The 18214-nt window shown below is 43.2% G+C and overlaps 1 protein-coding gene across 3 annotated transcripts in view; it reads right to left on the bottom strand.

Annotated features, from left to right (window-relative positions):
* Positions 1 to 18214, bottom strand: part of arid4b (AT-rich interaction domain 4B) — a 50374-nt gene that overhangs the window by 18899 nt on the left and 13261 nt on the right. For all 3 annotated transcript variants that reach the window (XM_084077309.1, XM_084077310.1, XM_084077311.1), the window contains exons 3-9: positions 15060 to 15170; positions 9889 to 9954; positions 9139 to 9229; positions 8623 to 8702; positions 8141 to 8232; positions 4236 to 4377; positions 1730 to 1809 (exon numbers count right to left, since the gene is read on the bottom strand). In XM_084077309.1, the coding sequence (XP_083933435.1) occupies positions 1730 to 1809; positions 4236 to 4377; positions 8141 to 8232; positions 8623 to 8702; positions 9139 to 9229; positions 9889 to 9954; positions 15060 to 15170 (662 nt within the window). The remainder of the gene's footprint in view (positions 1 to 1729; positions 1810 to 4235; positions 4378 to 8140; positions 8233 to 8622; positions 8703 to 9138; positions 9230 to 9888; positions 9955 to 15059; positions 15171 to 18214) is intronic.

Raw genomic sequence — 18214 nt, 5'->3', positions numbered from 1 at the left:
ACTTTACAGGGCCAAAGATCAAACCCAGACCTTTTGAGTGGCCATGAATAGCAACTCGAGATCAAATCCACAGATGACTTTGTCACTTACAATGAGGGTTATGGTACAAACCCATCAGCCTTTCTTTTCAAGTGAACCTTTCCACCACTCAGGTGAGTATCTCGAGTGGAGTGTAAGATTCACTGTGTCTACAACAGTGGAGAGTGTCTGTAAGCCACGACAGCTGATAAGGACTTGACCCCTAAGACCTCCTGTGATTCAGCGTGAATTAAGGCTTCCATTTCCCCCTCTTGAATAATCACCCTTTATCTATCTAATCCAATTGATCGGGTCCACCACTCAACTCCACAGTCAGCCCAAACTATTAATGACAGAAGTTCTCCTCACGCACGCTTAAGCACTGGTAATGTGCCTTTTAGCAATGTCTCTGGGTAGATTAAGGGGCCACGCTGTCGGGTTACACAACACGTCTAATGAGGAATGCTGGCTCAAGACCCGAGACACAAGGTCTAGCTGGTTTGTCATCTATGGAATGTAAACAGACGGAGAGGCAGCGCTGCTGAGTGTGGCCCCTGTTTCTATCGACGCGAGAGCAAGACTCAGTGTTGGGATTGACTGCAGTTAACTCGCCACCAGCTGAGAGGAGGTCCCCCTACAGGGACCCATATACTGAACCTCTATTTTCCGAATACATAACACTATCTGACTGTGTCCTTCCTTGCTGAGGGGAAGCTGTGGGGGTGAGCAACTCTATAGCTTGGCTTTACCAGTAAATCGCAGCTTGGCGGTAAAAAATAAATAAATGGATGTGTATTATGTCAATTCAGTGCCCAAACAAACTATGCTCTCTGGTAGAAAAACACGCGTCTCTTGGCTTCTATTAAGATGGTCCATCGAAGCCCGTTGCCCTGGACCAAGCAACTGAATAAGTCCTAACCAATTCCTCGTTGGCATTGACACACACTTCAACAAGCCGGTAGAACTATGGACACAAACTAAAACATGCCAGTAGTACAGTAACATTACACCTGAACAATGTGTTGACTCTACATTTACATTACAGTATAATAGAAAGGAATGTATACCTTACACCATAAGACCTGTTTTATTTACTTTCTCAAATTAAGCTTTCTAATCAGTATACTAATTATGTTAAGTAGTAAAATTTGTTTTAAAAAAAGATCAATGACAACCTTCTAGTATGGCTATGTGCCTGCCTGATGAATGGTCATCAGTAAACAACCTATAAAGATGGTTCCATGTTGCTAGAGGATGAGCCAAAACCCTTGGCTTGTACACATCCTGTCTTGATTGGATTATCTTGTGGCTAGCACAGGCTAACTAGGTTCGTTTATGATTTCAGAGACAAAGCCTGCAAGACAAATCTTCCGGTCTTTCTAGGCAGCCGACAGACAACGTTTTGTTTATTTCATATGCAAAAACCAGAATGGTTTGATAAGAGTTGTAATGTTTGCGGTTGCAATTGTTGTCAGCTCAAAACCTTCACTTGATTTAGAATTTAGACTGTAGAATATCTCCCCATAGGACACATTCAAGCATCTCCTTGCCTGATATGCATATCAGACACAGATAAACAGTTTAGAGCACTGTTACCTTTCAAAAGTATCCCTTTATGGAACCCATTCACAGATGATTATGGGTGTGTGTGTGTGTGTGTGTGTGTGGAACACATGAAATAGATGCATTTTCAACCATTTGCACAACTCACAATTTTCCATCCTTGAAAGAGCGGACGAATATGTTGTCCTTCTTCATAGTCACGTCGTCATGGCAGTCCGGGGAAATGACCTTGTTTTCACATACAGGGAGAGACAAGGGGGTAGAGAGAGTGTCAGAGGATGCATGAGACGGCCCATAGAGTTATGGTGACTAAAAGATGCTCCCGCAAAATACAATGGGGTGACAAGAGACGCCGTGTCCTCAAAGCAAGGGCAAGGCAGTGAATGGAAAAGAGAGTAAACAATCTCTCCCCCTTGGCTGCTCACTCACAACGTGCCCGGCTGCCGTTTAGCAACGCTGATGAGCAGCACAACAGCTAGAAGCTGCTTCAGCGCTGCCGTTCAATTGAGAGATTTCAGTCCCACCAGGGCTCTCCCTCTGCCTGCCTGCCGTACTTGAGTGACTGCATGTTCCTAGGCTCTCCTTGTTCTCTCTCCCTCTCTATCAATCTTTCTCACTTATGTTCCATCTGTCTTCTATATAATCGCCACTGTTGGGCAGAAACCTTGTATCTCCATGTTACATTTTTTTATGTTTTTATTTATTTATGAATGCCCTATTTTATACTTTGTCGTGTGACAGTGTCAAGTAAAAGTACCAAAAATAGCCCGGTACTTTTATATCTATAAGCTCACGTGTCACGATACATGCATAATGCATGCATTTGCGGTAACACAATGGGCACTGTCTGTTCAGTCACACGCCAATTCCTGTTCTTGCACGTGCTGCATACGTGCAAGTAAATCAAAAGTAGCACACAAACACGCATAGCATGTGTAGTTCACTCTCTGACTTATTGCTTTTGTTTAGTCATGTAAGGCAGTGGTTCAGGTGGTTCTCCAACTTTTTCATGTCAAGCACCCCCAAAATTATAGGTATTTGGCCACGGACTCCTATTTCAAAATATTTTGTTCCTGGGACCCCGAGAAGCAAAGATTTGAGTGACAAAAGTTTGCTTTAAAATATGTATTTTCAAAGATTTGCACAAAAGATTTTTCAAAAATAGCAGATCTACAAGCTCATAGCGCTAATGAGCTTGTAGATCTGCTATTTTTGAATAGCCAAAGTATAAAATATGGATAAAGGGGATTAAAATTATTGAGACGCTTTATTAACTAATTTGGCTGGGGACCCCCTGGTGCCCCCCCAAGGACCCCTGGGGGTCCCCAGACCCCACTTTGAGAAACAATGATGTAAGGTGACTAATCGTGTAAGAGAGCACTTTTCCTCTGTTGCTGTCAGACGTGTCTACAACACTACTACTCCACCCCTCCAGCCTCAGGGCAGTGGTGTAAACAATGCTGGGTTGTGGTTGTGAACGTACTTCCCTGGGCCGGCCACGGGGAGGCGGTGTGGAGCAGCATCGTGCCGCAGCACGCCAAGAACAACAAACCCTCGGAGGCGGAGCCCTGCTGACTACACAGTAACGGTTAAAGGGGCAGCGACGGTGTTGCCCACCCCCCCTCTCTCTCTCTCTCTCTCTCTCTCTCTGTCGCTCTGTGTGTGCACCACTTACATAAACTAACATAGCATGTCACCATTTTTTCATTGTGTGCAGACAGAGTCTGAGCGCACAGGGAGGGTGGCAGAGGAGGACTGAAAAAAGACTGATAAACGCTCTCATCCAGCCATTGTTCCTGGGCATTGATTGCTTTACAGGTCAGTGAAAACTAAAAGTTGTTATCAGCAGCTACTTAGTCCTCTCCTGGCTCAGAGAAGTTGAGTCATCATCACACTGTTTACTTTAATTTCTAGAAACGGCTCGATTCAGCCTTCTCCGGTAAATCACGCTTTGTTTTGTTTAGTATTTTTTTTATTCTTTTTTTTTTTTTTTACAAATCAGAAATTCAAATCCTGTCCAGCAACAACACCAGTAGTTTCCTAACACACTCTAGCATGCTACAACTGAATAGTAGGTGAGGTCTGACTCTAAACCAATAACATCAGCCTCAGCACTGAAGTTACGTAAGTGGGCGTTCAGACGAAATGTCACAATCCTACAAGTCGATTGGTGGACCAGGCAGCAACAATGGGTCCATAACAGCAAGGGAGGGAGCACTCTGCAAACAGGCATGAATGCAGTAGTTAGGCAGGCAGGCATGCGGGTGGGTAGGTGAGTTACTCTAGGTAGGTAGGTAGGTAGGTATGTAGGTGGGCAGGGGGGTAGGTGAGGTACCGGCATAGGTACAGTAGGTGAAGTACTATAGGTAGGTAGGTGGGCAGGTAGAAAGACAGGCAAGTAGGTGCAGTAGGCTAGTGGTTCTCAACCTTTTCAGGCCGTGACCCCCCCCAAAATAATCATACTTGAACTGGGGACCCCACAGCCTGACAAGCACTTGGAATTGTAGGAGTTTCTTATATTATTTGACAATTTGGAAAATGTTTGACCAGTTTTTATTGTATAGTTTGTTGATTACTTTTAATGCAGTAAGATAGGTAGCTAGGTAGATAAGTAGGGAGGCAGATAGGTGATGACAACAACATGATGAGCTCACCAGTGCAGGATACCACGTGGTCTTCCTCTTGTCTCCGGTGGCGACGCCCTCCACACACACCACTTTGCCAAACAGTTCTTCATTTTGCCTCAAGTCACTCTCCTCTTCCTCACTGGAGGACGATGACGACTCTTCCTCTTTACTGTCGAAAAACAAACAATCGATTCATTCATTATCCACTTGGGCCCTGTTCAAAGATGTTTGAAAATAGCCGTTCCACATTTCTCACAACACGTTAGGGGTGTGCCGATATATCGTCCCACGATATATCGCGATACGTTTTCGTGACGATATGTATCGTTTTGGGGAAAAAAAATATCGTTTTGAGATTTATTTATTTTTTTGCATTTACTTTTTTCCTCCCCCATATATTTTCATAATAAAAAAAGTGCGTATCGTATCGTATCGATATCGTATCGAAGTTGTGAGCCAAATATCGTATCGTATCGTTTGGTGAAATTAGTGTATCGGCACACCCCTACAACACGTATCACAAGCTTGCAGATCTGCTACGTTCGAAAGGATTAGTTGTCCTTATCCATGCTAATTTTGCCTGTTCCCAAAATAGGGATGCCAGTGTTAAAAGTGCTTAATGTACACACTGCTACCCTCTGTGTGAGTAAGTACACGTTCACTCAATAAAACACAGAGAAATAATTAATTTATTCACACACACAAGTGCATGGTGGAGTGTATATCCTACTACCTTCTGTGTAAACTTTCAACATGTGCAATAATTAACATTTATGTATGTATGCACAAATATTGCTATACAGCCTCTACAGTCTGTAGTGTAGATGGCATATTGTATACTGTATGTTTTCTAACTACTGCTTGTCTTATTATTTTGAGTAAATAGTTGTAGATAATCGGAAGATGCTTCTATATTATTGCTTTCAGTGTACTGCACCAACCTCACCGATGCAAATTCATTATGTGCAAAACATACCTCGCAATAAAAAGGACTTCATCAAAACAATCTATCTACAAATCTACATCTCAGTTATTGTAATTATTTACATTCATCAAAACCACTTCAAGCATGTTCATTAATTAAGCGCAGTTCCACACTGGCACCCACCACAGAATCACTGCATACCTTTAAACAGTGTCAGTTTGTCTTAGTGTGTGCACACCCACAGTATACAGACACGCATGCAGACACCAGCTTTACAATAAGCACTACCAGCGGATATCTGAGAATTAATCTGCATATTACAGCAATTAAAAATAATGTAACCACAGAGAGGCGTTACTTCACCACAGCTGACATTATGCATGTACAGCACAGCCTATGTCCACAACATGAGGCAGGTCCCACATGAATCCACACCATAATAAATTGCTTTCATGTAAGTGTTACTGTGTCGCAACTCCTGCGAGTTCTGTCAATATAATATGTTGCCCGACTCTGAGAAAAATAAGCTATTTTCCTGAAAGCACCTTCTGATTTATAGCACCAAAAAAACTAATGAAAACGTGCCACTGAAAAAGGCACTCTCTCCCAGCAATCAAGCTGCAGTCACGGGTAGGAATGGAAATTAGCTGGGTATGCGCGGAGCTCATACAACTGAAAAGAACTTCAGGCTCTGTCAACGTCAGTCATTGAATTTCTCATTCAGCTGGGAGGTTTTGGGTAACTATAAAAACGAGTGGCAGTGTCAAGAGCAGATATTGTGCGATCATTCACAGTACAACAAACCACTCATTTAGTCACTATGCAGCGTCACAAGAAAATGAGGCCTCCTCTAAGTCTAAGTGACGGTTGATGACTCATTAGGCGTCAACTGTGGACGAGTTCACTCGTACATGTGAGTGAGTGGTTCTCAACTTTCTCAGGTTGTGACCCCCAAAGATAATCATATTTGAACTGGGGACCCCCCACCCTGACAAGCACTTCGAATTGTGGGAGTTGAGTTATTACATTTAGTTCGACTCAGTGCCAAAGATAAATATTATGAAAATAGCTGATTTAAAAAAAATTACCTCTTTCTTATATTCTTTGGCAATTTGGCCACTGTTTGACCAGTTTTTATAGTATATTTTGTTGATTACTTTTGATGCAGTGATGGTCTTTTCTTTCTTTTTTTCCCTGAGGTATTAAAAAGGTCTTAAAAGTCCTTAAATTGTCCTTAAAACTTTACTGTCATCTGGTGACCCCCCCCCCCCAAAAAAAAATAATGTGTGGACCCCCCTGGGGGTCCCGACCCACAGGTTGAGAACCACTGGTATATGTGACAGCCAGCCTGACGCTCAGGCGAAGTTCGACACTCGCGGTGTTGAGACAGACAGGCAGCCATGTGTCTGAGTGAAGAGACAAAAGATACCCTAATTCCACTTGCTACACAGTCGAATAAATCCTCAGTGTTCATTTAACTCCGTGCACAAAATGGAACCGTTCCATTTTGTGCACTCTTCTGAGTTAAATGCACACGGATTTCATTGTGTGCGTTTCACTAGACTGCCTCCGAACGCCGTTCAGTGCACATGTACACACGGCCTACTCCAGCAGGACTTGGAGTCGTAAAATCAACAGAGCTGCAGTAAACATCTAAAGCTTCGAATCACAGTTGCAACAGTCAAGCAATACTTAGTTCCTTTATCCTATAATTCATGCAGGTGGTAGCTGCAATAAAACTGTAAAACTGCCACGCTTACTTGTCTTATGCATCCGTTAACTCTCTTTTTATATTTTCTCATATTTCCTGGTGCCATAAAGCCCCCAGAAATGTATCCTACGTGATCAATTCACAGCTCCGAGGCGTCACCATAGTGAGGTGTTATATTAAAACAAGGCGACCCAGAGGTGTGCATAGTTGAGCCGCGTGGCTCATTGAGATACTTGTTAGTTCATGTGGGGGGAATTCAGTTTCAGCTTCACTCAGCTGATGGCTGCTCAGATGGTTATGAGCACTCGAGGGGGGAGCGGTTAGGGATTAAGCGGCTTGATCAGGGACACTTCGATACACAGACCCGGGCTGCGAGGCAAACCGTTACCAGACGTCCTTTTCATCCCACTCAGCTACGGCCACCCTGCATCGCCACTCATTTGGGGGTGTCTACATACTTACACAGCCAGCCAGTCAGTCAGTCAGTCTCATTCCTATAGTTTTGCATCGCTTTGTGGCACAACTAACAATGACTAACCTAAGCAAAGACTTTGTCATCATCCCTAGTTCTTCTGAGGTAAAGACCAAAAAAAAAAGGTACAAGGCTCTAATGTGCTGCAGGGACTGTTCCAAGTCAATATTATATCAACGTTCAAGAGTAATATTGACTTTTCCCTGAGTACCATTAGGGAGGTAGTCGTAGAATGAGATTATGTAGCCGAGTGTCCTCTTTATACGAAGAGGAGCCCCAATTATCTCTGTACGCAACCCCCACCGTCTACAGCAATTCTATCTATTCCCTGATGAAAACCACACAGAAGCCTCCCCGGAGAAGCAGCATAAGAACATAAAATATCCATTGGAGTGGTCGCCTGAGAGGGAAGGATGATCACATCCGCCTGAGCCGCACGGTGCCATGGCTGTCCTCCTGACCTGCACACACGCACGCTTTACCAGATTAAAGCCTGCCAAAAATAGCTGATCTAAAGGCTCTCAATGCGTCGCAGCGTGACATGTTGAGAGCTTGTAGATCGGCTATTTTCGCTGTGGGACGCCACTGTGCACCCAAGTATGAATCTAGCCTAAGGAGTTAGACAGGCCCAATCTCCTCCTCTGTGCATTAAGGGCTTATTATGAAGAGATGACCGAGATGAGACAGATTTTTTTTTCAAACACAGAGAATTTGGAAGCCTGCCGTCAACCAATTGGATCTCGAATGTCAACAGCAGCGTAGTAGTCATTTGTTACACAGTAAAAGTTTAGCCTGGGTTTACTGAGAGGGAGGGCAATACTCACACTGGATTTGATCGCCGGCCGCGGTTGCCCTTCTTGCCAATGACAGGTGTGCCAAAGTGCTCTGGGTTGGTGAGCGGGAGCCTGTCGAGTGTCTGCAAGGGAGATAGACAGAGGTCAAAAGACAGTGTCATTTATTTTTTAATTAGACCTGAATTACAGAAGGCAGAGGATGCGTCCTGTGTGCAGCTTGAAGAAATTCTTTGCATAGGAACTTATCCACAAGCTGCTGTGGCTGTAGCCAGGAGGGATTTTCCTCATCACATTTGCATCAATATCAGTTTAGGTTTCCTGGAAATATTGCCCACTGTGCATTTCAGACAGCAGCTGAACATTTGGACGCCCATGCGGCACCATTCATAAGCAAGGTTTTATTCAGTGCCAGAAAGCACGAAGAGAGAAAGAAAAAGTGCTCGACTGTTGGGAGATTTGAGACAAACAGAATCCTGGTGTAAAACTGTTGCGGCGCAACGGCAGGGACTTGCCTCGCTCTCTGCAAAATGACGTGCTCCTTTCAGGCAGAGCGAGGAACGCCTGAGGGTCTTCTCATCGCCGTCGTCGAACACTGCGGAGATGAGAGCGGAGAAGGAAAAACTGTTAGGTTGTACTGTATGTAGGCCAGGAGTCCGCACGCACACACACACACGCACACTCACAGTCACACTCACACGCACAGATATAGACCTCCAGGCCGCTAAATCTCAAACATACCCCTTCTTCTCACTTACTAAAAGTGCCATGTTTTGGCACAGCCTTCTGGTTTCTGTGTTTTAATGCCAACAAGTTGTTTTCTAGCTTTCCTGAGACACTGACACGAGCCAGTACTGTTCACATGGTATTATTAGCAAATCAAGGACCATCTACGGGCTGTTAAAAGGACAGCAAAATATGTCCCTGTAAAATATGTCCCTGGAAAATCTTTGTTTTCATCTCTCTTAATCCACTGGGGTGCAGTGGTTCAGAAGTCCATGAAGAGTCCATTAAAAGTTGAGACAACTCACCCACAGTGTATATGCTAGCATCTGTCAGCTTATTGATGGTAGCCTCCTGGTAAACTCCATCCTGGTTCTTCACCTCTACAACAGCACCCACCTGAAGCCCAAGGATGAGAGATTGCTTACATCTGCACTGTATACCTCACAGATTATCATTAAACATCATTATAATTATTGAATATTACCATCATTATTATTATTATGTGTCTGTCTGACTCTGACTGATAAACCTATAATTCAAGCTCATAGCATCCCTATTCAGAGGGAAACATTCGCACTGTGAGCTTGATTTCGAGGGAGAAAAAGTACAGAGCCAAAAGTCAAGTTTACTAAGTTTTGAGGGTTTAAGTGGTTAAACATCTGAAAATACACATGAACAAAAACCATCAGTGCTGTCAAACATGCCTATGAAGCCATCTATGAAATCTAATGAAAAAGTGTAATCTGCAACACAATGTTATGCGTCCCTGCTTCAGCTCTCTAAGCTAAGGGTCCTTATCCTTAAAGGACTCTTGATCTAAAACATGGCGAAATAGAAGCAATCAGTGGTACAAATAAATTACAAAAAACCTGCAACTGCACCAACAAAAAAAAACAATGAACCTGTAAGACCTGTAAGCACTTACATGTAACAACCTTATTTAAGCCGTTTTGTTTTGTTGCAATGCTGAAACAAATGTGTGGATTTGAAGTGTTTAAGTAACACGGTATCAGTGACAAGCCACCCCAGACTCCTCCATCGCTGCAATATCTTACCTTTAGAGGTCCTTTGATGTGTTCGTCATGAACCTCGGCTGTGGACAGATCTGGTTTAAAGGTCACCTGCCGGAGGGGGGAGCAGAATCAGTAATGAGAGTAAACAAGTAATTCCCCAAAAGGGTTGGCTGAGGCCACAGGAATCTCACACTTGAGAGATGGCAGAGAGACACACAGTACTACTGCCCCTGGACTCTATAACTGGGCTACGCTGATTAGACTCATGAACTCCAGTCTCACGCTGGTCTAGTAGAAGCAAAAACAGCTTTATTGCTTTTGAAGCAACAGGGTTTATGACCACAGATGGGAAAAATGCCCATGGTGCCAAGAAGAGAAGTATTGTTGGTGGTCCTTATCCACACCTGCCATGTTGTTTACACAGTAATGTATTGCTACCCTATGCCATTGTTGTACGCTTATTTGTAATTGTGAGAAACTAAATACAGAGAGAAAGACTGTAGTTTGTCTGTCATCTGTTTCTGCTGTGACTGTAATGGGCTGTAAGCTGCATGACCATCCCCCCTCACCCCCCCCTTCTCCCTGGGGTGAGAGGTGCAGCAAATCATAATCTGATCAAGCTGAGGTAATCTTGCATCTGCCTGACAACATCAGCTATATGACATACAGACAGATAGTTCGATGGACACTAAGGCCTCGTTTACACTTAGTTGCTTTGTTTACACGCCGGTGTTGTGCTTCGAAAATAGCCGATCGACAAGCTCGCAATGCGTCGCAAGCTTGTAGATCGGCTATTTTCGATGCACTACATGATGTGCAACCAACTGTGACAAACGCAACTGTGATAGTTGTACTTTACTTGTGCTCCTCTTTCAGTTTTAGAGTCGGGGGTGTGAATTGAGTTTTAGGAACATCAAAATTGATGGCACTGTAGAAGGGGAAAAAAATGATTTCACTTTCATCCACTGCGATTGAGCTTGTAATTCTCCACCGCGCAAACACAAATGAAAGATGTTAAGCATTGTTCCCAACAAGACACGGCTGCCGTTAGACAATGGTCCCTCTTGACAGTAAGACCAGAAAATTGCAATCATTACATTCTCAGTGTGATGGGAGGATCAGGAGAATGAATGAAACTCAAGCTGAGCCCGATGATAACAAGACATAACTAGACAGTGAAACATATGAGACGGCCATGAAAAGCAGGTCATTAAAGAAAAGGGAAGAGAATGGTAAAGCTACTTCCTGAGGCAGCCTATTCTTCCACTATGGAGATAATTGCATTCCTGCCTCACAGAAGAGAGGAATTCCCTTCCCTCATAGGGCTGGGCAGAGGGAGCGGAGCCCTCCCTCTCCACAGAAGGGAGGAGGGTGAAGGGCTGCTGGATAAGGACCATGCTGCGGCTCCCGCTCTCTAAATCCTTGACTTGTTGTGAATGTCAGAAACACCTGATCCCTCCTGCACACTCCTGCCGAGGAGCTTCAGCTCCAATCCACGATTCAACGCAGGCCTGTATTAAACTGCATGACAGCTTGAATCTAAACAACCGATGCCAGACTCTCCAATTAATCAAACCGTATATGATCGACTAAATCAGCACTCCATCAGGGCTGCACAACTTCCCCGTCACTGATTTTAAGTTCATAGGTACCCCCCCCCCTGCAAAACTTTGTGCAGACTGAGGAAATGTATATGGTTTTCTCTTGAGAAAAAAGCTCATTGTAAATTTGTATTGTGTAAAACAACTGACAATGCTATGAAACATGAAACATGTTCAAATCAACCAGTCACAGAAAATAAAGTGATGACAGACAAGTCCAGCTTTTGGCCTATTTTGGTAAAAATGTTCATGTAAGATATTTATTGTTCTGTGGCTTGTAGATTTTTCCAAACAATTCCAGAAAGTTGATAATTATTGCCAGGACTGTAGTCTACTCTATAGCTAGTATAGCTTAACCACTTAAACCGTATATGTCGCCTTTTTTCCCTCTACACTAAATCTCTTCATCAAAAATAGGAAATCTACAGTACATACAAGCTCACAACGTGTCGCAACACGATGCGTTGTGACTGTGGATGTGCTAGTCTTGTAGATGTGCTAGTTTCCCCACCTGTTTTCCCCAGAATACTGTAGGGATATTAGGGTTCCTGTGTTAAATGTTAAAATATATATATATCTTTTGTTGTTTGTTCAATTACAGGTTTCATGTTTCAGATTAATAGTGCAAATCATCATCACAGAAAAAACATAAATTGCCTACACTTAATTTCATCAGGACCTAAAGCCACATGAAAGAAATCAGTGCCGTATGCTGCAGCCATCTACTTAGTTCAACAAGCAGACAGCGACTAATGAACCGAATGGCTCGAGAGGCAATCATTACAGAGGAATATTCAGAATCACAACAACCGCCGACTAATTGCTTGCTATGATTCAATGTTTGTGCAATGTAGCGTGCGCAGGTCTCACACACCAAGCTTCCTCAAAAATAAACCCCTTCCTCAACACTGTATGTGGTGATACGAGTGGAAGACTGTCACAAATACCTTGACACCACCTACGGCTTGTAACCAAGAATCTCATATGAAGGTATAATTCATCACACCGTTTGAGCTGGATCATGAGATAAAAAGGCTCATCAATTGACAATTACATCTGCTATGCCAGAGTGATGAACATCTCTGCTCCTTTGTCTGTACAGGCAACTACAATAAGTTGACACGGAGAACAGCCAGCATCCTGTCTTTGTTCCTCCCACACACTCGCGCAAAAGGCAAAGATGAGTGATCTGTCGCTATTGTATCAGCCAGATGCTCCTGTCCCACTGGGAAAGCAGAGATAGTATATGATGTGCACCGTGCGATGCCTTCATCGGCACGGCACGGCACAGCACCGACACATGATAATAACCTCAGAGCTCAGCAGCGAATGGGTGCAAGACAAGGAGAGAATTGAGTGGTGGGCGACTGGTGGCCCCTAGACAAGAGGTACTCAAACTTTTTCAAGTCCCCCCAAAGTGATATGTATTTGGCCGCCCCCCCCGCCCATCTGAATTTTCTTTGTGCCAGGGACCCCCAGAAGAGAAGATATGTGTTAAGAAAGTTTTAATTACTCAACATTTTTCAAACACTTTCAAAATCTTTTCAAAAATGTTCAGAACTCTAACCCTATTTTTGAATAGCCAATGTATAAAATAGGGATAAAGGGGTTATAATGATTGTGATGCTATATTAAAACATTTTGCTGGGGACCCCCCTGGAACCCCCTCAAGGACCCCTGGGGGTCCCCGGATCGCATTTTGAGAACCACCGATCTACAAGATCACAACATTGTGAGCTTGTAGATTTTTTGCCGCAAGACACCATCGTACAATGAAGTATAAAATAGGGCATAAGTGATTAAATCTGGGCTCTGATCGGTATGTGTGGCACTAACATCGGAATGTGGCACTAACTGTTTTTTATAAAGATAATTTTCCTCTTTATTAAAGGTACTGAATATGGCCCGGACCTGGCCTACAGATCCGGGCACCTAGGCTCATAAGCAGCCTGACAGCGCACCGCAGGTTCGAGTCCCGTTCCCGACGGTCTTTGCTGAATGTCTCTCCCCCATCTCTCTCCACCTGTTTCCTGTCCATCTCTACTATGAAACTATAAATAAAGGCAGAAAAAGCCCCAAAAATATCAGTGCCAATGACGTGTAACACGTCAAAACAGTGTTTTCAGTGTTTACGCTAGATGGCGCTCTTGGCCAACCTCTGAGTGATTCTATGACTTCCGGAATAGAGTATACCCGGAAATAACGACGTGATCACAACAAACTCAGCCCCGTCCGATCTAATGTTAAAGGATTTCGATTTCTTGTTTTTTTCTGCGAGAACACGCTATATTCAACAGCCAATAATGGAACGGAGGGTCGCGGTGACACGCTTTTTCCCCCCGATGGAAGCAGAGACACTTCTCCATCTCTTGCGACACTCTGTGTGTCGATCGTCCTGGAGCGAAATATTCTGTGGCTCTTGAAAGGTTAGTAAAAATGCTCAAAAAAGCTGCCACTGGCTGCAGACTGTTCTGAAAAACTCTGGCAGTGAATGAGTAAAAAAAGAAGGTAAAAAAGGTCCTGAATAATATTGAGATGTGGAGGCATAGCACGTAACCTAATCGTAATCTCTCTTGATTGTGACCAATAACATAGTTGTTGGACAGTTTCATCTAAAGCATAATACAGTTACCACTTGCACATTCAATTTCAGAAGCCCTTTTTTACAGGGAAGGCCTACTGGGAATTGAATGTGTAAACCAGGCAATGAGTGGAAACCTTCAAGAATCACCACAGCCAAAGAAACAACTCCTCTCAGTAGGATAATTCCAGGATCTTACCACTTTAAACTACTATCTCCATTTAGGCATTTAGCAAATCGCCCTTTACCCAGAGTGACTTACAAAGTGCAAGATTGGAGTAAATGGCATGAACTCTAGTCAACCAACAGCAGGGTGAGCGAGCGGTCAAGTAAATAGACTGCCAAGAAAACAACAGCATAGTCAATTAAACCAAGCATCTTTTTTAAGCTGATACTATTTAAGCAAGTATAAGAGAGACTATATTCACATGGGAGACATTTTCCACTGGAGCCCGCTCAACCAATCGTGCCGCGTTATGAAAAATGTATTATTATTATTTTGCTTTTTTTTTACTTTTGAAAATGTTCAAATGCCCAAAAATAGGGAAGCCAGGTTGAAAGTTGTAAAAGAATCGGGACACATGATTGCATATAATACCGATGTCTTCAGAAAAGTCAAATAATACTAAAACTTTGAATATTTTGTTGTTGTTGGATGAGATTCTATCAAAAGAAAAATGCTTCTATATTCTCTAATTGTGTACACTTCTTGGAAATTAAGTAATGCAGATGTTTAACAATGTAACTCTTGAGAGCGTAAAATGAAACCAAATGGACCCGTTCATTTTACGCTCTCAAGAGTTAAGGATCTATAACGGTCCATTTGGTTACCAATTCTCCATCAGTTAGCTGGGGACCACCTGGAACCCCCTCAAGGACCACTGGTGGTCCCCGGACCACTGGTTGAGAACCGCTGATGTAGACCGATATATTGGTCTGGCTCTAATAAGCACACAGTCAGCCACCCAGCACAGACATAGTGACTGTGGGAAATGATGGATGATAAACACGGAGGCAATTAATTGTCTTACCTTGGCCTTGACCAGCCGTTTGGCAGTCTTTATCTTGGCCTCACAGAAAGCCCCTCTGTACTTGGCGCTGACGTCCGTCCCTACGGTCAGGTAGGGGGGCTCCTCCAGAGGCTGGAGAGAGAAAAGGGAGGACAGGTCAGGGAAGAAGTCTGTGGATTTTAACCCTTTAAGAGCTGATAACAAAATTCCTTCTAAAATCAGTAGTTCTCAAACTTTTTCATGCCAAGGACACCCAAAATGTTCAAGTACACATCTTCTAGATTTTTCTAAAATGTTTAAAAATAACAGATGTACAAGCTCGCAGCGCAAGCAAAGTGATACGCAAAGTGATACGCTGTGGGCTTGTAGAGCTGCTATTTTTGAGAGCCACAGCTCTAAATCACTGATCCAAAAAAAAAACAACAACAACAACAACTTGTGTTGCTATATATACAGCTAAAATGACACAGATGCTTTCCTGGTTTTATTAAGACCTGAGGCCTATTCTAAAAATGTCTTCTAAATCCTAACCGTTTTCTGAAAAACTTATGTTGCTGTATCAGTGGTGCTCAAAACTTTTTCATTTCAAGGAGTCCAGGACCCCCAAAATTGTATTTGGCCGCTGAACCCCATCTCAAAATATTTTGTTCCAGGGACCCCCCAGAAGTAAAGACTTGAGTAAACAAGAATTGCTTTAAAAATATATATATCCAAAGATTTGCAAAAATGTTCACACTTTTTCATAGCCAAAGTATAAAATACTGGTTAAAGTGGCTAAAATGATTGTGATGCTATATTAACTACTTTTGCTGGCGACCCCCTGGCTGATACCCCCCCCCAAAAGAACCCTGGGGGTCCCCGCCGGACCCCACTTTAAGAACCACTGTAATAGGCTATACAAGAATGAACATAAATAACACTGATCGGAGAGACTCGTCTATGAAAACATGAGGCTGTTCTCTGGGAACGCTTCCACCAGACTGTCGGACACGGGTGTGCAGCACTGTTCACGACCAGCCAGGACAGACAGACAGACAGACAGACAGACAGACACCATGCTTCACACAGACCAGGCCACCGACACATAACCCACACAGCTGAGTGATTCATCTGGTGGAAAAAAAACGCATACCATCTGCTCTGGGTGTGGGAGAATTCGCCTCGGAGGGCAATGAGAAAAAGCAACTCGGCTACTACTCCGCTATAATGAATACACCCGTGAAGCTAATAAAAGGCACAAGGCAGAGTCTTGTATCATCATTGGATGTGTATCGGACTGTTCTGCCTCAAGGACACAAAGGGGCAGAGGTTGAAAATAAGCTGAGAATACAGACGTGCCATTTCCAGAGCGGGGGTTAGGGTGGGGGGGGGGGTGCGATAACAATCTTAACTACTTGTCTTGAACCCTAGCGTCCCCTATTCTGTGGCCAAGATTGGGTGGAAAATAAAAGCTTATAGTGTGAGCTTGTAGATCTGCTGCATTTGGTGGAGATATTTGGTGTAGAGGGAAAATGGATGGGGGGGGGGGGGGGGGGGGGGGGTGTAATATAGACGCCTGGGGGACTCCGGCCAACAAAGTATAGGACTTAACCGCTTAGTTGAGCCCCAGCATCCCTATTCTGGGAGCACATTCGACATTCGTAGATCTGCTATTTCAACTATTTTTTTAAATGTTTGAAAATATATGAATAAATGATTATGGCGATTACGTCAAAAACAAATGCAATTATCTCAAATAATTATTAGCGATTCGGCCATTATGTAATAATTGTAACAGGCCAAGAAGACTTCATAAGATTTATACCAATGCAAGACTAGCAAAGATATTTCCGGCTATTAGTGATGTGTGCAGACAACACTGTCTGCACACTGATCTGTCACATTTCGGTCAATTTTTCAGTCATGCCCTCGGTCACTGGACTTCTGGACAGACATATTCAAATCCTATTCCGACATATCAGGGGTAGCCGGCCCACCCCAACCCTCTAACGGCCATATTTGTTGTTCTCCTTGGGACTAACATCCCTCTACAGTCTACACCTTAATCTCTTTTACCTCTCTTTTAGCAAGACGTCTCATACTCCTTAAATGGAAGCAAGTTTGTCCACCTACACATAATGGATGGATAAAGGATGTACTATTCTATCTCAAGCTTGAAAAGATTTCATTTTCACTCAATGGTTCTTTGAGAACTTACTGTACAAGCAAACATGGATGCCTTTTGTGAACTATGTAAAGACCTTGACAGTGGTTCCGGAGGAAAGCGATATTTGAATTAGGTAACACATAGGCTTATGCATTGTATGTGAGAAACTGGTGCCCACACACACACACACACACACACACACACACACACACACACACACACACACACACACACACACACACACACACACACACACACACACACACACACACACACACACACACACACACACACACACACACACACACACACACACACACACACGGTCCCCCCCGCATATTTTTTCCCCTTTCTTTTTCCTTTCACTTTCTTTCCTCTCTCTTATTTTTTATTTTCTATACTTCACTTTTGTTATTTAATTATCTCTCCTCAATCCGCAAAAGGTTGACTCAATTTCTAAGGGGATTAAGGCTAAATGATGATTTTTGTATGCCATTTGTATACGTACTGTATGCTTTAATTACCAAAATCAGTTCCAATAAGAACGTTTACCCATGCCTGCTGAAACATTGTTACTGTTGTTATCGTTAATACTATTACCACTAACATTATCACATTTCTATACAATGTCTATATTTTTATTATATATCTTTTATCATTATTATTATTACAATTTTGTCTTTTGTCTTGCAGTGTTGTCTCTGCATCTGGGAAGAGTGGGATGGTGGAGGGAGAGCGGGTGGGCGGGCGGGAAATGAGGGGCATTTATGCATTGTATATGTATGTACCGTATGTACTGTATGTTCATGAATAATTACCTCACATGGGAGGGAAAAAACAGATACAAAAAAATAAGACAGAGTTGAAGAGGTTATAAACACGAGGTAAGTCCAACAGCACGCTCTAACTCTCATTGGTATCATTTGTAAGCCTGAATGGAGCGTGGTGATCATTAACTAATCAATACGAGGGACTTCCACATAGGATGCTCACCACTTCAGCACACACATTCATTAACTTGCACCACAAT

The sequence above is a fragment of the Gymnoscopelus microlampas genome (genome assembly GCF_963454915.1).
Source record: "Gymnoscopelus microlampas genome assembly, chromosome: 13".
Lineage (NCBI taxonomy): Eukaryota > Metazoa > Chordata > Actinopteri > Myctophiformes > Myctophidae > Gymnoscopelus > Gymnoscopelus microlampas.
The sequence above is the reverse complement of the archived record's forward strand: the minus strand, read 5'-3'. Positions and strand labels throughout refer to the sequence as shown.